This window comes from Ceratotherium simum, chromosome 34 (assembly GCF_057802395.1).
Source record: "Ceratotherium simum simum isolate JZ-2026a chromosome 34, ASM5780239v1, whole genome shotgun sequence".
Classification (NCBI taxonomy): domain Eukaryota; kingdom Metazoa; phylum Chordata; class Mammalia; order Perissodactyla; family Rhinocerotidae; genus Ceratotherium; species Ceratotherium simum.
Window position 1 is genome coordinate 20,650,202 of NC_141933.1, and position 20,200 is coordinate 20,670,401.

The following is a 20,200-nucleotide window of genomic DNA, read 5'->3' on the forward strand; positions in this document are numbered from 1 at the left end:
AGCCATTGCAGGGCCCAAGGCGGGGCCTGGGGAGTGGCGGCACCAGCCGAGCCGAGGTCACTTTACCTGCTGGAGGACGAAGGTTTTCATAGCAGCGATGGGGGCACAAAAGAATGAAGCACAAACACAGCAGGAACTCAAAGCCCCGGGGTGAGAACCCACTACACCACTCATCAGCGCGCTGCTTGGGGAGGCCGGATCTGGCTCCCAGCTCCCCCTGCCCATCTGCCCCTGAGGCCCACTAGGTTTCTCTGCCTGGAGAGCAAGTCTGCCTGTTCCGCCACACGCCCTTCTCTAGCAGAGAGGCTCCGGAGACAGTGGCACAGGGTGGCTGGATGGAGTGCTGGCTGCTAGAAGGATCGCAGCAGCAACAAGAACACAGCAGAGCTTGGGGATGGCCCGTCTGCTCTGCCCCAGAACTTTCTGACCACCAGCTGGCCAAGCAAGGGGAGGCAGTGCTAGTTCACTGAGCCTCTCTAGTGCCATCTCTAAACTCTAACCCTGCCTAAGGCCACTTGCTCTTCTGCGACCCACTCCCTAGCAGCCACTGTCTCTCCTTCCTTTCTCTCATCTCAGGGTTCCCTTTTCTTCCCTGTCACTCCTGCTCCTCCTGACCTCTCTGCAGAGGTTCTTCTCTCTGCCGCTAGTCCCTCCTCTGGAGCTCAGAGATTTTGAATTACTGCCATGTGAGTCCAGACCTAAGAGCAAAATAGTGTAATTACCAAATTCCTCCAGGACAAAGACGCCTCGAACTGTATTGCACTTTTTAATGTGATTCAGCTCTATGAAAACCTGCAAGAGAGGGAGGGAGGGTGGGGTAAGGCCCAGAGGCTCCCCCACTGCCCCACAAAGCCCACTCTCCCAGCTACAGCCCCACCCACACACAGAAAACCTACTTCCCAAAGGGAGGACAGAAGAATCCACACACACACAACTCAAAAGCGCTAAGAAGCGAAGATAGCAGAAAGGGCATGTACCTTCCGCTCCTGGCCGGAGGAGAAAGCATGGGAGAGAAATGAAGGCGTTAGTTTTAATGGTCACACCCAACCCAAAGGCCCCTCTGCTGGCCTGGGCTGCCTGCCCATCCCTGTGCCCAGGGCAGCGTTGGTAGGACACTGTGCCCCAGGGGTCCCCTCACTCGGCCCATCAGCTCGCTCCCCTTCCATGCATCCTCCTCCGGCGCAGAGGGCTGGCACGGGCACAAAGCTTCCCTCAGACTGTCCTTGGGTTGGGAGGTGTGGGTATCTTCCTTGAAACAGGATCCAGGCTCTCCCAAGAAGTACGTGCTGATAACAGTAACAGCTACAGATTGTGAGCACCTACTAGGCATTCTCCAAACACTACCTGTAATCCTTCCATCTGTGTGGCACAGCGTATAGTATGACCCTCATCTTATAGGTGAGGACACGGAGGATTGTAAAGTTCACTTGGCCATGAATAACGAAGCTGGGCTTCGAATCCACTATGTCCTGACTCCAACACCCAGGCTTTTCCCACCTGTTACCCCACACTGCGTAACTCTGCCAAGGCTTCCCCAACTCCAGCTGACTGTTACGTGGTAGAAGAAGGACCCCGAGGCTGTTATCTCATTATCAGACTGTAAGCCAGGGTTTGACCCCCCTCTCTGCAGGATCTCTCTTCTGGGGCAAAGCCTGAAACTACCGACCAGCAGATACATGCTTTGTAACTGTTAGACGATTCGGTCAGTCCAAAGGGGCTACACCGAGGGTGGGATCCAGAAGAGGCAGGGCATCTGGGTGTTGTTTAATGAGACCTCTTCTTCAGAAGGGGTGGCCACAGCACTAAAATGTGCTCAGAAGCCTGCTCGCCAAGAAGGGCTGGCACCTTCATGGTCCAGAAAAGTACTTAAGTAAAGCCCTCTTTGGGCTGACCCTAAGGTCTTAAATACACTATGCAGTGTATTAATATTACTAACAGTAAATTTTCTATTGAAAATATTCTGCAGGGATACCTGGGCAGCAGTTTCCCGTCACAACAAATTGCCTAGCTAGATTCCTGAAAGGAGGACTAAAATGGCAAGCGGAGGGAGAAAGCCAGAGCGCAGACGTTCACCACCCCCCCCCAGTATCTGCTGCCTGGCCAGGGGCTGTGGTGCTCCGCACACGTGGACCTGGCTCCCAGCCTTGAGGGGAGGAACCAGTACATCAGGGAAGGGGTAGGGAAGGCACTTGTGTGAAGAGTCAAAACTGGGAACGGACCTGGGATGATGCGCTGGCCTCAGAAAGGAATTAGCTTAAGGAATGTCCATTGAGAGAAAAAGTAACACTGTGTTAAAAGACCAAGAGAAAAAAAAAAAGTCAGCTCTACGGTGGAATCACGAGGAGGGAAAGATGTATCCTGAAGTGCTCCCCAGTCAAAGAAGGGGAGTGGGGCCTGTGGAGCAGGGGACAGTGGGGACATTCAGAGGAAGGAAAAGAATAGGAAGAAGAATCAGCAGGAGAAAAAGGCAAATAAACACACACACTCCAGATAGGACAGACACAAGCTGCTCACACACACACAAGCTTCACGCACACGAGAAACACACGAGGAGATGGGCCAGTCTAGACTCTCAAAGCAAAACCACCAAGCAAAAGCACACCCTGGGGATAAGGGAAGGCAGACACTGTGCGAAGAAGGGCCAAGTGAGACGCTCCCACTCACACTGTGCTCAGTCTAACGGACGAGGCAGCCCAGCCACCATGGCTCCCTCACTTGCCAGCCTCCTGCAGAGGCTCCCTGCTGCACGTTCACAGTGGTCACCAATGTCCCTGTGCCTCCCCTCTGATTTCTCTCTCTGGTCCAGCTGCTCCAATTCTCCCACTAGCCCCAGAGACCCTCTCTCGCGCTCACTGGGAAAGCAGTGGGGACCTGGACACCGATCCTTAACGGCAGATGGAATAACAGGGCTAGGAAGCCTGTGCTGCCACTTGCACCCACCTGGTTGTGCATGAACTTGAGATTGATCCCTTCTAGGGTGACCTGCAGCAAGCCACCCTCACCAGTCTTCATGTCCTGCACAGGGAACTCGCCACCTAGTTCAGGTCCTGCAGTGAGGGAGGAGGTCGTCAGCTAACTGGGGAGGTGGGACTCCCACGCCTGACATCCTCGCCAGGCCCCTACGCTCAGAAGGACTGATGGAAATAAACGGAAGGCACTGGCTCAGGGAACTGTCCTCTGCTCACCAGGTTTGATGCTCTGCTGTCGGGCGGCAGCACGCTCCATGCTATCCTTCACGCAGTAGTACAGCTCCCGACACTGCAGCACATGGGGGAGAGCTGTCCTGAGTTCCCGGCCTCTGCTGTGCGGTGGCTGCTGAAGGCCTGGGCCCATGCCAGGACCTCAGCGACAGCTTTACCCATCCCACACAACAGCCAGAGGCAAAGTGGGGCTCCAGGCATGGATTTTGAAATTTTAACTTCTCTTCAAGAAACTCAACACTTTGCTCTCAAAGCCCACCCTCAACCCAAACAGAGCTCATAGGTACCTTCTTAGTATAGAATTTGTTGAGCTGGGTCTCAGAGCCGTTTCTACGCCACAAGCACAACACCTTGGTCTTGGGACAGTAGGTCATGTTGATGAGCTTCTCGTACCACCAGCGCTCATACACCGTCCCGATGTTACTACGCAACACCACACAGTCATCACACACCTGAAGAAGTGCACAGAGCAGCTCAGTGGTTCTGCTCTCTCGGAATCTTGCCCATCCCAGGCCACATGACACTGTTCCCCACAGGGGAAGGATGGTCCTGGGGGCATCCCCACTGAAGGTTTTCTGCCTTATGCTCATAGTCTTCCTTAGGTGGAGACACAACACTGAACTGCTGGACATATTGTCCACTAGAAGGTTTGTTGAAAGAAAAGGAGTCACTGAAAAGACCCTGTTAGCAGGAAGGAGGCTCACTTTTCAGTTCAATAAACGTTTATTACCTCTTATATGTTCTGGACTTAAAGTATTTAGAGGACAGCTCATGCCTCCATCTTATAACCTTAAGAATCATCTCTGCTGACAAGTACTAAGGTGGGGGACTATGGCAGACTTAACCTATGAGAAAAATGGAACCAATGCATTTTCAAATCCTGGCTTGGCTCTATTTCTGCATAAATCTTTTTTTTTTTTTTTTGTGAGGAGGATCAGCCCTGAGCTAACGTCCATGCTAATCCTCCTCTTTTTTTGCTGAGGAAGACCAGCTCTGAGCTAACATCTATTGCCAATCCTCCTCCTTTTTTTTTTCCCCCAAAGCCCCAGTAGATAGTTGTACATCATAGTTGCACATCCTTCTAGTTGCTGTATGTGGGACGCGGCCTCACCATGGCTGGAGAAGTGGTGTGTCGGTGCGCACCCGGGATCCGAACCCGGGCCGCCGGTAGCGGAGCGCATGCACTTAACCGCTAAGCCACGGGGCCGGCCCTCTACATAAATCTTTTTAAAAATTAATTATACAAGGGATAATTGGGCAATGCTTATTGTGAAAAAATTATACAATACAGGATGATATAAATTAAAAGGCAAAGTCCCCTTTCACATCCTCTTCTTGTTCGATATTCTCCCTCAGGTGAAAGCTTCCACTCTTACGGCTTCAATTATTACGGGAGACATTACAGCACAACGGTTCAGAGCATAGGTCTGAGATCAGACCACCTGGGTTCAGAGCCCGGCTGTCTCGTTACTTAGCTATGTCACCTTGAACAAGTTAATCTGCGTCTACATTTCCTTGTGTGTGAGATGAGGATGGTAACAGTAATAACTTCTTGGAGTTTATGAGAAGTAAGTTAATGTCCGTAAAATTCTTAGAACAAAGTGAAGCACACAGAAAGTATTCTAGAGTTAGCTGCTATAACAACAAATAATTATGAGAAATATAATAATTATTGTGACGATGTTGACAGTTCTCAAATCTTTCTCCACATGAGACCTATCTTCCTGAGTTCCTGAACCTCACACAGGTGGCACTTCAAACTCATCATGTCCAAATCTAAACTCAACATCTCCTCCTGGGCAGATCCTCCTTCTTGGTCCCCTGTTTGAGTAAATGGCATCACCATCCATCCAGCTGCCCAAGCCAGAAATGAAGGAGGGACACAAGACTCTAACTACATCACTGAGTCCCATACATTCTACCTCAAATATCCCTGGAATATTCTTCCTCTTCCCCACTCCAGCCATGAACACCTACTCTTCCTTCAAGTTTAAGCTCGAAGCCCACTTCTGAGGGATCATCCACAACTCCTAGACTCTTTGCTATGTATTCCCATAACACTTGCCCCCGAGCATCTTCTCTCACAGTGATCGTCATACGTCATGACACTGCTTGTTTAATTATCTGACTTCTTCAATGGCTTGTCAACCCTGAAAGGGCAACAGAAACCATGTCTCCCTTCTTCACTGCTGTAGCCCCATACCCAGCAGAGTGCCTACCATATGATACGTGCTCCATACATATTAGGTGAACGAGTAAGGAATACACAAGACTGTCAGGTTTAGTCTACTACCTAAGAGTTTATTGGGGTTCTAAAAGCCTTATGAACAAATGGGCAAACGTAGCAGAGTAGGAATTTGGAAGCTTGAATTCTTGCCCCAATCTGACTCTGTGATTTTCTCCGTGTGAAAAATGGGGAATACTACTCCACTTTCCATAATCCCTTAAGAACTTCATGCTCTCTAGGCTAGAGAGACGATAATAATGTGTCATACTCGCCTATGCTGCACCAGGAGGTGTAAACAGGTATAGTCTTTGGGATGGCAATTTGGCAGAATCAATCAAAATTTTCAATGAATATAAGCTTCATCCAGAAATTTCACACTAGGAATCTATCCTATAGAAATTCTCATGTGAGTGTGCAAAAATATATATTCAAGGATACTCAATGAAGCATTGTTTTTTTTTTTTAAAAAACACAACGGGAGGGACTAGTTAAATAAATTATGGTACATCCATATCACACCTAATGGCCAAGCATCCATTTACAACACAGAGACAGATTTATATAATACATAGTCATGGAAAGATGTCTGTGATACATTAAGTGAAAAAAAACCCAAATTATATAACAATATTTGTAGTTTGATGCAACTTTTGTAAACACTAAAACAAAATTCTATATAATTAAGTTGTATTTATACAAACATGCATTTTTTAAAATCTGAAAGGATTCACACCAAACTCTGACAGTGGTTACCTCTGAGACACGGCATTGGAAGGAAGTGAAGGAAACTTTTACTTTGTACTTTATTTACTGTCATATGGCTTCAAACTTTTACAGCATATACTGCTTTACTTTTGTAATTTAAAAAAAAGGCAATAAACATGATTTTAAAAATTCAATTTTAAAATTGCTATCCAGCTGATCATGCAGCCAGCAGGCTGTGCTCTGAGAAAGGCTAAATCAGATAACCTCACAGTAGCCACTTTCTAAGAGAGTGAGAGAGGTACACTCTTATTTGGCACAGCAGTACTTCGAGGGAGAGGCATCTATAAGGTGATGGATCCATCCCACACTCCAGGGACTTGGTATGAGGCTCCCCTGCATAGTGGTGACAGTGAGTCCTATGCTTCAAGGAATCTTCAGGAGGGATTTATTTTTTAAAAGGAAAAGGAAAGGGTAAGAATCACCTGCCACCTACACCGAAGTGTAGATGTCCTAAGTTAGCCCTCAGCTCTGAGAGACACGGAGCCAAATTCGAACACTTCAGGGGTGACACGAAAATGACTCCCTTCTCAGCTACATTGACATGTATGTTTCTGCTTCAGAGCAGACCTCTCGCCCCGTGTTTGATAAACCACCTCTTCAAAATGCTGTGAATGTAAAAATCAAATTCAGCTAAACCAAAAGGAAACAGAATACTCATGAAAATTATTTAATTTGACTACTTCAAACAGAAGTTGTATTTGGCCCCTACAATTACTTAGAAGAGATCCATTTCAGAATTAATAACACAGAAATGAAGAAAACATGGCCAATTTCCCTTACAATCCTGGAGTAAGGGAGGGTTTTTCTAACTATGACTCAAAATCCAGAAGCCATAAAAGAAACAACTGATTAATTCAACTACATAAAAGTAAAAAAATTCTGCATGGCAAAAAATACCATAAGCAAAATCAGAAGACCGATGAGGGACTTCACAGTGAATGGAACAGGCTGCCTCTACATCTGAACCCACTGACCACTAGGAGAGAAAAGACCACATGAGGCAACAGCACCATCTATGAAGTATTCTTACCAAAATACTGGATCCGAAACTGATCAAACCTCTAGACTGAACTACTAGTTTATAAGAAATACCAGTGATAGAGAAACATGCTAAATAACACCAAGGAGATGCCATCAGCAAAAAAGCTAGAATGTGAGATACTCCACAGGGCAAATTTCTTCAACAAAATAAACGGCAAAATGGGATGGGGACTGTTCTATGTTAAGAGATACTGCAGAGTCATATCAACCAAAATTATACTTGCATTTTCCCTTTGACCCAGCAATCCCAGTTCTGGGAATTCTTAGATAAACCTGCACACGTATGAAATGAAGCAGGCACAGCATCATTCATTGTAGCACTATCAGCAACAGCAAACATTTGGAAGAAAACCAAGGGTACATGTATACTGATGGGTTAAATAAACTATGGTACAGTCACCCAGTGGAATACTATGCAGCTGTAAAAATAATGAGAAAGCTCTTTTTGTACTGAGACAGAAGATCTCCAGAATAGGCTTAGTGACAAAAGCAAGGTACAGATCAGTAGATACAATGTGCTACCTTTCTGCAAGAAAGGAGAAAAATAAGAATGTATCTTCATATTTTATGGTGTTTGCACAAAAAACCAATGGAAGATACAAACAACACCAGTGAAAGTGGTTACCTACAAGAGGAAGGGGTGAGGTGGATGGGAAATGGAGTGGAGGGGGTAAAAATGAGAGCAAGACTTCCCAGTGTACACCACTTTATGTTGCTCTGACTTATGGAGTGAGTGACTATAGCATCTAGTCAACACACATCTATAAAAGAAATGATGGGGAATCATCTGTTTGTATTCATTTATTTACATAGAGCCTGACAATTTAACGATAAATAGACCATAAAGATGAATGAGATAAATGGTAAAACATTCTGGCATCAGTTCTGGGAGTTCCTAGTGACTCTCAAATGTTCCTCTGGGCCCCTAGCATGAACCAGCACCTACCTCCATGAAGAAGAGATCTCCGTTTGTGTCTGTCCCCGCATGTACCACGAATGTCTGCTTCTTCATGTGCCGGCTGCCACTGGACCGGATAGAGAGATCACGTCCATTCTGAGGAAAGAGGGATCTTTTAGGGACATCCATACATCCCTCTCACGGAGCGCGCTGGGCCAAGAATTCCCCATTCAGCAATTAAATTCACATCAGCTTCCTTAGCACAGTGCCATCTGCCGGCCACTGGCCACCAAAGAAGTGTTCTCAAACTTTTCAGTCTCAAGACTCCTATATGTCTTAAAAATTATTGATGACGACCCGCAAGAGCTTATTTTTATGTGAGTTATATTTATAGATATTTACCATACTAGAAATTAAAACTGAAACCATTTTAAATGTTTATTAATTCATTTAAAAGAAATTAATAATTCATTAATAAATCCATTACATGGTAATATTAATATTTTTTGTAAAATAACTATTTCCTAAAACAACAAAAATGAGGAGAATGGCACTGTTTTAAATTTTTGCAAATCTCTTTAATGTTTGGCTTAATAAAAAATAGCTGAATTCTCATATCTGCTTCTGCATTCAATCTATCAGGATATGTTGCTTTGGCTGGGGTATAGAAAGAAAATATAGCTTCACAGACATGTACTTGGAAAAGGGAGGAGTATTTTAATAGCCTTTCCAGATAAACATGCATATTCTTCTTCGATACTATATCAAAACTCAAGCAGCAGCAGTTTCTTAAAGTCAGTTGCAATGTGGCATCTGAAAACAGATCGATGCACATTTTGTACTGTTACATTAAAATCCATTTGTCTGCCTACACTTTGAATAGATCCTTTACCACATTTGAATTTGTAACATGACACATTGGTCATTTGGAAAATACTGGTTCACGGAGTTATGCAGCTCTTCCACATGTTGACACATTTCATTACACAATATCAAAAAATCACATTCATTAATCTCATCATCAATCTCATTAGAAAAGTCTTTAAATATCAAGCTCAAAATTTTTCCAAAACTTGCATTTTCACTTAAAAGCTTGTATCTCATCATTGGCAACAAATACTGTCAGTTGCTGCCCTTGAAACAACAGGCTCACTTTACCAATTTTAGAGAAACGTCTGCCAAATACCTAACTCTGAATAACCAATTTGTTAGTCATTCTTTCAAGTAAAAACAATGTCCCAGGGCTGGCCCTGTGGCTTAGCGGCTAAGTGCGCGCGCTCCTCTACTGGCAGCCCAGGGTCGGATCCCGGGCGCACACCAACACACTGCTTCTCCGGCCATGCTGAGGCGGCGTCCCACACACAGCAACTAGAAGGATGTGCAACTATGACACACAACTATCTACTGGGGGGCTTTGGGGAAAAAAAGGGAACAAAAAAAAAGAAAGAGGATTGGCAGTAGATGTTAGCTCAGGGCTCGTCTTCCTCAGCAAAAAGGGGAGGACTGGCATGGATGTTAGCTCAGGCCTGATCTGCACAAAAAAACACCAATGTCCCAAGAACAAAGCTGCCAGTTCACCTTGCAATTCAAACGGTCACAAATTGCTTTTTCTGGAAACAATCATTATACTTTGGTTTGCAGAAATGTTTTATCTATATTTCTTATTTTGTCACATGGAATATTAAAAAGGTATTTAATCGACGATCAGATTTAATAAAGTTAATTATTTTAACTGCTTCATCAAGGACACTCATGAGTGTTTTAACGGAGAGTGCATGGAGGTGAGGACCACAGTGGCCACAGCACAGTCTGGTGCACTGTCTTCACTGCATTAGGGCGCCAGTGGTTTGACCCACCACTGCTTTTGCAACATCAGTGCAAATGCCAATCCAGTGAAACAGGCAAATAACATTTTAGTATTATTATGAAAACAGTTTTCACCTTGCGGATCCTCAGGGGTCCACAGACCACACATTGAAATGGCTGCACTAGGATGGTTTTTGAGCAGAGAATCCTACCACAGAACAGAAAGGCTAACGCCTCACCTAGGGTAAACCTCACCTCACCTACTGCCCTACTTTCATCTGGGAGTGAACTGGACTGCCCAGTGAAACACGCTAAGAAATGACCTGTGGGGAAGCCTCTGCATTAGGCCACGAGGCCCAAGCGTGGGAGGCGACAAGTGCAGTGGAAGGGGAGCCTAAGGATGGCCCAAATATGCTTACCAGGTTCACCAGCTGATCAAGCACTTCATTGATTTGCTGACTGTACACAAGCCCAATATGGGACTTTCCCATTAGGCGCCTCACCTTCTTCCGGATGTCATTCTTATTTACCTGGAAAGCCAAACAGCATCTTAATGAGGGATCTGCTCTCCTCTCAACTGAGGTGGATAGAATGTACAAGTAAGTTTCCTACTATCTGAGAGAAGTGGAATTCTAAAAGACCATATCACTGAGTATGAGAGAAAACATTCAACTGCATATTCAGCCAACAGACTGGGAAGAAAAGCTCTGGCTATGACTGTAGGTGGCTTCTGCAGAAAAGTGGCTCTTAGAGCAGTTCTGCTTCAAGTGAACTGGGGTTCAAGGGGATACTTCCTCCATACCCTTAACCAATACCATAACATTCACCCCTAAAGGGGCCCTAAAAACCCTTGGGGCTCCTCAGAATATAATTCAGAAACAATGACTTAGAGTAGCAACATTCTGGACTCAGTGTAGCTGAGACACCTTCCTAGGATTAAGGATCATCACCCTTTTCCAACCAGAGTTAACTGGTATGCCTGGAGTTCAACAGAGTGAACCCTACCACAGAAAATGAAACAAACCAAGTGGGCCTGCAGGGCATTCACTGCATTTGATCAACTAATCCCTTCACATTTAGAGAGTCTGGGAGAACAGGAGGAGGAGGAACCCAGGGGCTTCTTCTCAAAACAACGTTCTCTATCCACCAAATCCAAAATTTTTCCCTTGCAGAGAAGGACTCTTCTATTTGGTAACATACTTCTTCCACAGCTATAAAGACCAAGTACAACCAAGTCAAACTAGAACATAACATTACTTTTTTAATAAGTAGCTCCTTTTACATCTATGGAAAATTCTATACGATAAAGGGCTAGTGCTGAAAAGTGAATTCTGAGAATCCTTTCTAAGGTTTTAGAACCTACTACTTAAAAAAAATTTTTTTTTTTTTTTTTGAAATTCATCATATTCTGTGGGGAGCTCTATTGGTATCCTAAAACTACTCAGCAAAGGAAGCCCATTTAAAATTCAAAATAAACAAATGGTATGGAATCATCAATCACCTTTACAACGTTCCTTAGCACAACAGCCTGGCAGCTTCACATAAGAGGATCATGTGTGAGCTGTAGAGAGGCCTCGGACTTTCAATCAGAAAAAGCCCTAGTAAGATGCTCTCACAGCTTCCCAACTGCGCCAGAATTTAGGCAGTAGGAACAAGCCTTGCCTTCCAGCATCAGCAGTAACTGGGTGTAAGCAAAACCAACACTACCTTCATCAGCAGCATGTAGGAGATGAGGTTGTGCAAAAGCGTGGCCAGTAAACGATCTTCATCATCCTCTAGGCGCTTCCGGTCATGTTCCCCCAGGGAGAGGTACCTAAGTGGCAGACCAGAGACAAGTCAGCCCGCAGATCGGAGACCACAGAACCAACTGGGATGACGATGAATCTGCATTTTCCCAAGGGTTTCCTAAGCCTCATACCTGTCTATCATTTCCTGGGGACCCTGGTCCATACCCATCCCTTCTCTCTCCAACATCACAGCATCTAAGAACGCATCTTCCCAGAACTGCATTTGGTCCCATAAAGTAGAACGCTCCTTGCCTGTGTAGAATAGAGTTTTTTTTAGAGGCTCGTATACATATAAAGAATATAGCTGCCAACCAAAACAGAGTAAACTCCAAAGAAAAGGGAGTCATTACAAACTCCAGGGCAAAGGAAACATGAGCCTCTCCACCCCAGATCTAACACTCCTGCCACCAGCCCCTGCTGCCTCCAAGTGAGGCCCAGTCCCTCCCGAGGAGGAGGGATGAACACGGCACACAAAGACAGGTGGTTACTTATAGAAAAGGTCTCCATAGCAGCATCCTCTAACTGGTCCCACATCGATCCTTTGTCCCTTCCTGCCATTTGTGGGCAGGAAGGACCGTGGAAGCAAGAAAAGACAGACAGACAGACAGAAAGATAGAGGCTGTTGATTAATACCAAAATCCAGTCTCTTCTGGTTTTCACCCACTGCTTTTTCCAGACCCAGTAAGTTGCCTGCTTCAGATATAAAAATGCCCTCTAATATCAGCATTGAGATCAGCAAAACGCCAAGCAGCCTCTTGTTCAGTGCCACCCTCCCCCCTGGCTGAGTCCGGCTTTCTTCCAGTGCAGGGGGCCTTCCGAGACTGCTTCTCACCTAGGAGTCCCTCGTAGAGGTAGACTCGCTGGCTTGCATCTTCAGAAGAGCGAACTGGGCTGCCCACCAGCGTCTCCTTTATGCTTGGCTTCAAGCTGTGGGCCTTACCCTACAGAGAAGAGGGGACAGGTCAGCAGCCCGAGGTACCGAGGAGTCAAGGCAAAGTAAATCAACTAGCTCATTAAGAGGCTCACACACTGTCACCATCGTGAGCAACATATACTCCAGTAACCCTGCTCCTGCTATGCTGCTTGCCTCAAGGATTTGACCAGAAGTCAATCTGACAATCCTGCTTTCTGTTACTGCCTCCTAAAACACGCAATCGAGTTTTCATTTTGACTTATCTTTACCCTTTAACCTCTTTAAGACTCTTTGCTGTTAAAAAAAAAAAAAAAAAAAAAAGGCAAATTCTCTGTAGCAGCATGATGCAGTAGAAACAACATTGGGTTTGAAGTCAGACTGACCCAGGTTCAGATCCCTGCCTCTTACTAGCTGTGTGACCTTAAGCACAAAACTTAGCTTCTCTGAGTTTCATTTTCCTTACCCGTAAAAGGAAGGTTATAATACCTACCTCATAGGATATTACAAGAATTAAATTAGAAAATACACACAAAGCACTTAACAGTGCCTGGCATACGGCTGGTATTTGATAAATGTTAATTTCCTCTTTCCTACCTCTTTCCCCTTAAAAATATCTGCCCCTTAGAAATATCACTAACTTTATCTGCCACTTTGGCAATATTAGACTTTCTATTCATTCAAAAAAGACTTTCAACTGAGTAAGAGGTAGGTTTCATGCCCATTTCACAACACACGCAACAGCGTAAGCAGAGAAGCAACTGATCAAAGGTTATTAGGTAATACCTAATTAGTGTGTCTAAACGCCAGGCTCCTGGTTCACAGCGCAATACCTGTTCAATGAACCATACTGACTTTTTTTTTTTTTTTTTAAAGATTTTATTTATTCATTTTTTCCCCCCAAAGCCCCAGTAGATAGTTGTATGTCGTAGGTTCACATCCTTCTAGTTGCTGTACGCGGGACTCGGCCTCGGGTTGGACGGAGATGTGGTGCCTCGGGGCGCGCCCGGGATCCGAACCCGGGCCGCCAGCATCAGAGCGCGCGCACTTAACCGCTAAGCCACGGAGCCGGCCCGATACTGACTTAATCTAATTTATTTCTTGCTAAAACAGCCTTTTTTAAACCAAGAAATTTGGGTAACTGCTCTCAGCAACTCAATTGTACAAAGAGCCCTTGCTCGCCAGCACAGGTCAAGTAAGAATTTGTCCCAGGAAAGGTAGCACACAGCTGAATGGTTTCTGCCAAGACTGCTACTCCATAACATGTATCTTAATCTCCAGAATGGAAGCACACTGAAGGATTAAAAAAACCCTTATTAAAATGGTCTGTTTAGACTCAGGGAGAGTTAAGGCCCATTAACCTGAATGGCTCTGCTGACTCTCAATCCTGTTCCCTACCTTCACTCGGCGATGTCACTTGCTCTATTAGAAACACACAGACAGAAAGCCCTGGGGGTGGGAATGTTTACCACTGTTAAATAATTGATTTCATTTAAATTTCATCTTCCACTTTCCCCACAGACCAAAGATAAAGACCTATGAGCTCTTGTAATATTCATTCTCAACTCTGTCTAACAAAGTAGCAAGTGTATCCAAGTGCTTAATGCTGCCTAAAGAGGTATGTATACACTGAAAAACAGTGTGCTAAAGGCAAGGACTAAAAAGAATTAATTCCAACTGATCATTGATTTATTGTGTGACCTAGGGCAAGTTCTTTTTTCCCTAAGGCTTTGTTCTCACCTGTCAGAAGAGATTAATCACAGCAATATAATGAATTGCAAACTTCTTGAGAGTGGGCTTCATGCCTTATTCATTCCTGTTTTCTTTAGTACAGAATCTGGCATTTAGTAAATCACTTAAGAGATGTTTATTAATGGATGAAAACTTCAAATAACTGTTAGGAATATACTAAAATGAAATGCTATTTTAAGGTGCTATATAAATAGAGCAGTGACCAGAATAAAACTCACCTAGTCCACAGAAATGGGTAGACTGGTACAAATGAGAGCTGTAACTGCCCTGACACTGCCACAGAGGTATTGCTTTGTCTGTTTTAAACATGGGGGTTATTGCTACATAGGATTCAAAGCCCTTATCTGACTGCACAGGGCAGTAACTCAGCAATGATTCGGGAGAGAATTCTAAAAGCCTAGATCATGAAGTCAAATGAATCTGAAAAAAGCCTTAAGAAACATTTTCTTTAAAACCAAATATACGAGGATTATCCATTCCTTACTTCCTCTTTTCCTTCTAACTTTTCATTCTTTTCTAACCCACTCCCCGTCCATTAAAGAAATGGTCTCCTTTTGTTAGTAAACAAAGCTTACAAAGATGGCACTGGTGGCAGAGTTGGTCTCAATTTCACTATCAGACAAAGTGCCCCGAGAGCCTGCCAAGTGGGCACTGCCCTCGCCGCCTGGTCCATCACCAGCATTGCTGCTCAGGTCACTGTCTGCTCCAAGGGTCTCTCCAGAACTGTTACTCACCTGGAAAGGAAAAGAAGTAGTAGGGGATATTTCCCAGGGAAGGTTCACAGAAATGCCAAACTGTTGGAGCTCTCTGAGACCATCAAAAGTATCGAGTTTCACAGGTAAGTCAGACAGCCTCTGGAAGTACCTTCTTTACAAGATGAGAAGCCCTGGGTGAGATCTTGGGGTCTGATCCCCTGTATAAAGACCTAGGACAGGCAGATGTCTCCACCATGAGAACCAAACTGACCTGAGACTAAGAACAGCCTCCAAAGGAGAAAGTAGACCCTCTTCCAAAGGGACCCACACCCCACCCACCAAGATGCCAGTGTGGTGTTCCCCTACCACGGTGCTAACTTCAGAATCCTGACTGGAGCTTCGCACCATAACAGCTGGACTCACACCGATGACAGAGTCTGTATCAGTCCTCTGAAACAAGACACAGGGGCTCAGACACATTAGGGGAGGTGTCCAATCTACTCGCAGTTTCCCTAAGAAATACCGTATCTTCTTCCTTCTCCCCATCTCCACTCTTCTATTATCATCCCTAGACAAGTCATGAGAAAATCATTTTTCTCCTCAATATAAAATACATATGATTTACATAATAAGTAAAATAATAAACATTAAAGAAATACACGCTCACTGTAGAAAATGCATGAAAGAATAAGGAAATAAAAATAAACCATAAACCTAGCACCTACATTAATCACTATTAAGCCTTTACATATTTCCTTTCAGCCTTTTCTGTATAAATTTTAAAAATAAAATTGGAGTCATACTGTATATAGCTTTGTAAACATTTTCCCACGTCACCGAATTTCGGAAAATACAGCTGTTAATGGATACCAACACGGTCTTACATGGATATATTATACTGATTTCATCATTCCCCTATTTTCGGGTACTTATGTTGTTTCAAGGTTGTCATTTTGTTTTGCTTTGTTTTGAACTTAAAGAAGGATTCTGAGATAGCAAACTTAATGCTTGCAATTCTCAACAAGGCTGTCACAAACCTGGGAACCAGATGTCAGGCTCACACCACTGTCTGCGCTGATTTGGGACTTCTTCTCCTCTGTCTCACCAAGGTCAAAGACAGGTTTGATTACCTCAGGCCCTGGGTAGGGGAAGATTCTGTTACTCAGTACACAGAAGCTGGGGGCAGGCTGGCGAAGGCAGTGGGAGAGCAGCACAGCCTGGATCCAGACCTGTTCAGCACATCCCAGTCACCTTTCCAGGGACTGCCCCACCCCAGGCCCCACTGGAAGAAGAAGCCCCCAGACACCTTAAGAACCAAGTAGGAAAAATGAGACCTGGTCTCAAGGGGTTCTGTAGCCATCTTCCCAACCTGAGAAAATTCTGAGCAAATCACCCTAAAACAGAAAGGCTCCACAAACAAATGTCTAAACCACATTCCACTGCACTCAGAGTCAGAGCTTCACTGGTGCCTGAAACCATTTAAGGGTCCCTAGGTCACTCAGGGCTCCCCAAACAAATGCGTCTAAAGGGGCTAGAAAAGGATGTGCCCAATGAGATAAAGAAACACCAAGCTGTTTCAGTGGACACGGCCTACCCCCACCTTACAACTTCTACATTTGAGATAAAACCACCCCCATTTTCCCCACCCACCCACAATGGTATGGCAGAAGGACAGAATGACAGAAAGCAAGAAAGCGTGCCTAGGCAAGCCACCAGAGAGAGTTGGGCAGCTACAGACTCAACACGGAGGGACAGCAACCATCTCTGCCAACTGTGCCCACAGGCCTTCTGATGGGTGAGGGAGGTATCAGCCAATGAGGTTCTCCCCACCAACTCTGCAGCAATAGAGAACCAAGTTCTAAGGGACTGTACTCCGTAGACACCCTGTTACGCCTGATTGCTGTGAGGGGAGGGGAAGAGAAGCAGCCTACAAGCCACATACCTATGAGTCACATACCACCTACCTGTGTTCATTCCAAATACCCCCCAGAGGAAATTTGGGGTGGGGCCGACAAAGGGAGCCTGCCCCAACTGGGCCTGGGGAGTTGGCAGGTATGGGGGACTTGGGAACAGGAAGGGGCATTAGTTCCTTACTCTGTTTTTCCAAAGCTTTTTGCTTTTTCACTTCCTGGTGCTTGTTCCACAATTCTACCCCAGATGCAATGTAAGCAGGAGAGAAAGACAGAGAGAGTCAGAGGCTGGTCAGACAGACGAAATGGAAACCCCCCCACCCAAGGCGATTCAGTCTCAGGCACAGGATTACAAATCAAGAGATAAAAAGAGATCTTCTTTTTGGGGGGTTAAAAATCAAAAGAGCTAACGCCTTCCCCCCAACTCACGAACTAAATTCCAAATTCCTAACCCTAACCTCAGTGTGGGAGTAAAAACCCTGCAGGATGTTCAAGCTGGAAGAGCCTTCAATCAAGCTCCTTCACTCTTGATCCTCAAGAGGCTGGTGCACTTGCTCAGGATTCCGGACCTTAGGATCAGTTTAAACTTCCACCACACTGTGCTCTCTACCAAATGACCTGGGCAACTGCAATTTTTAAAGATTCCAGACAAGACAGATGATCACCTCAAGCAGCCAAAGGGTTTCAGAAGCATGAGCACAATCTGTTTGATTCACTGGACTGGACAGAGGCCACCCGTGCAGGCAGTAGGCGGGCCTTCCTTGTTGCTACCAAAAACCCCAACTCACCCTCAGAATCAGTGCCTGCCCTACGAAGAGACCGTTTCTTAGCCAGTCATCTGGGAAAATGTTTCCAGCAGAGGTAACAGACAACACTAAATGGTCAACAATAGAATCTTAGAAGAGGTAAAGAAGAGAGAATACTGATCATAGCAACTCTTTTTTTGCAAGAACTTTAGTCTACTCAGTCCAATCTCCTCATCTCCCAGACAAGGACAGAGAGAGCCTAAGGGGGGAAGCAATTTGCCCCAAGTCGTATTTCTAGTTGGGGTCAGATACAGGACTAACACTCCAGACCTCCAGACTTGCAGGTCAGTACTTTTCCTAGAACATCACATCAGGCAGGAGAAAGGCAGGGTTGATTGCCTCTAGGACAATATTCTGCTGGCCAGAGAAGTGTAGCTCCCCTAAAAAGGAAACTGGTCCTTCATTACCATTTATGGTAGCATAAGGCAACTGCTAACGGATGTGGCCGAGAGGCATCAGCTAGAAGCATATTGCCCAGGGACCTAGAACCAGAAAAAGAAAGATACAACCTAGATGACTCAAGGTCAGGTAGGGAGTTAGTCAAACAGAGGTGACACCCAGAGAGCTCACTAAGGCACTGCCTTAGTGGAAATGGAGAAACACCAAATGTAAGCAAGCTCTTAATCAAGTCCAGTAGGGAAAGGTTTAAAGAAAAGCTGACTCAGAAATCTACACCTCGAGGTCCAGAATCCAGGAAAATGGGGTTGCCGGACATGCCCCAGAGGAGCAAATTCGAGGGCAGTGTAATGGCTGGATGGGGGAAATTGGCTTGAGAGACCCAGATGATTACAGTTTTATAGCCCAAAGATGCATCTATCAACTTCCTTATAGCTTCCAGGAGCCCACGTGGCCTCTCCACTATGTGCAGAAATCCAGATGTAAATAAAAATGGGACTAGGAGTACAGGTCAGACTCCCCGCACTAAGCCTCACTGGGTCCTCTAAGCAAAATTCCATCCTTCCTTTAACATGTAGGTGGGGGTGGCTGGAAATGAAGCATAAGGGATAGAGAAGTATAAAGAAATACCATTAGAAATGGACACAGACCTATCTCCCTCTCCAGAAAGCAAAGCATGGGGAAGAGAAAGGTGGGATTCTGGATGAATTGAAAGGAGGAAGGGATATTTAAGAAGGCAGAACCCCTCCACCACACCAAACAAGTGATACATACCAACAGATGCTACAAAATTCTCCTCCTTTAAACTTCTGGTGTCTAGCTCCTTAGGACTCCTTCCTGCAGCACTTGGTGCTCGAGGTCCCAGCTGGGGAACTCTCAGCTGTGCCATAGCCTTTGGGTCCCCCCGCCCAGCCAGGCCAGGATCCTTGCCAACTGGTGTATTTACACTCTCTGTTGGACTTCTCCTCCGCTTGTCTGGTTCTGAGGAAAAGATCAAATATAGGAAAAGGTCAAAACAAATAGTAAGCACGGGCCGGCCCAGTGGCGTAGTGGTTAAGCACATGTGCTCCGCTGAGGCAGCCCGGGGTTCGGATCCTGGGCGCGCACTGAGGCACCGCTTGTCAAGCCATGCTGTGGCAGCACCCCTTATAAAGTGGAGGAAGATAGCCATAGATGTTAGCTCAGGGACAGTCTTCCTCAGCAAAAAGAGGAGGATTGGCATGGATGTTAGCTCAGGGCTGATCTCCTCACAAAAAAAAAAAAAAAAAAGAAATAGTGAGCAGGAATCAAGGTATGGAAATGAGGTGGGAGAAGCAAGGATACAGGAGGATGTGGAATGGAAGAAGAGCAAGGAAAGAAAAGCTGACATCTTATTTTTCATGACAGAAAAATACCCAGCACATATCAACATGCATTAGAAAATAAAATCCCGAAGCCCCCGATGAGAAGCATGTCGGCATTGAGAAACTTGTCAAGGGGACAGGCTCACTTTCTTCGGAGACAAGTGGGAGAGTTGTGGACGGCATGCTTCCCAGCTGGGACGATCCCTACCTTTACTATAGTAGTGGGTCTTGGCGATCTCCAGAAGCCCAAAGATGCTGGCCATGCCACCCAGACCTGCGTGGGCATAGGACTGCTCCAGGCTGAGTACCGTGCACTTGAGCAGGTCTAACATTCCCTTGTACACCTTTCGACTGATCTCCTGCAACAATGACCCAGGGGCTAGAGTTGATAAAATTGCCTTTGGTGTCCAGGTCCCTCTTCCCAGTTGATTCCAACTCCTACCCCCAACACTGACCACATCTGGGATGATGTCCTGCCGGGCATCGTCCTCTGACTGCACGGTGCGGTTCAGCTTGCTCAGGACAAAGACTCGCAGCTGCTCGCTCTCCAGCAGCCGTCGCACCTTTTTCATGTTGAGCCAGCCAACTCCCTGGCCATCCAGCACGCTGTGCACCACCTCCTTCAGGAACTGCTGGTTTTCACTACGGGGTCCACACACCATTT

General features: G+C 45.6%; 1 protein-coding gene across 38 annotated transcripts in view; it reads right to left on the reverse strand.

Moving 5' to 3' along the window:
- The window catches only part of MADD (MAP kinase activating death domain), a 38,211-nt gene that overhangs the window by 2,622 nt on the left and 15,389 nt on the right, over positions 1 to 20,200 (reverse strand). For 6 of the 38 annotated variants that reach the window (XM_087422975.1, XM_087422974.1, XM_087422968.1 and 3 more), the window contains 16 exons: positions 19,992 to 20,178; positions 19,745 to 19,895; positions 18,968 to 19,174; positions 16,119 to 16,219; positions 15,448 to 15,531; positions 14,962 to 15,120; positions 12,557 to 12,665; positions 12,213 to 12,275; positions 11,856 to 11,976; positions 11,645 to 11,750; positions 10,357 to 10,467; positions 8,180 to 8,287; positions 3,488 to 3,652; positions 3,186 to 3,258; positions 2,941 to 3,047; positions 723 to 792 (listed from right to left, as the gene is read on the reverse strand). In XM_087422975.1, coding sequence (XP_087279101.1) covers positions 723 to 792; positions 2,941 to 3,047; positions 3,186 to 3,258; positions 3,488 to 3,652; positions 8,180 to 8,287; positions 10,357 to 10,467; positions 11,645 to 11,750; positions 11,856 to 11,976; positions 12,213 to 12,275; positions 12,557 to 12,665; positions 14,962 to 15,120; positions 15,448 to 15,531; positions 16,119 to 16,219; positions 18,968 to 19,174; positions 19,745 to 19,895; positions 19,992 to 20,178 — 1,922 coding nt within the window. The remainder of the gene's footprint in view (positions 1 to 722; positions 793 to 2,940; positions 3,048 to 3,185; positions 3,259 to 3,487; positions 3,653 to 8,179; positions 8,288 to 10,356; positions 10,468 to 11,644; positions 11,751 to 11,855; positions 11,977 to 12,212; positions 12,276 to 12,556; positions 12,666 to 14,961; positions 15,121 to 15,447; positions 15,532 to 16,118; positions 16,220 to 18,967; positions 19,175 to 19,744; positions 19,896 to 19,991; positions 20,179 to 20,200) is intronic. The other 32 variants (XM_087422970.1, XM_087422977.1, XM_087422995.1 and 29 more) reach the window with 9 other exon arrangements.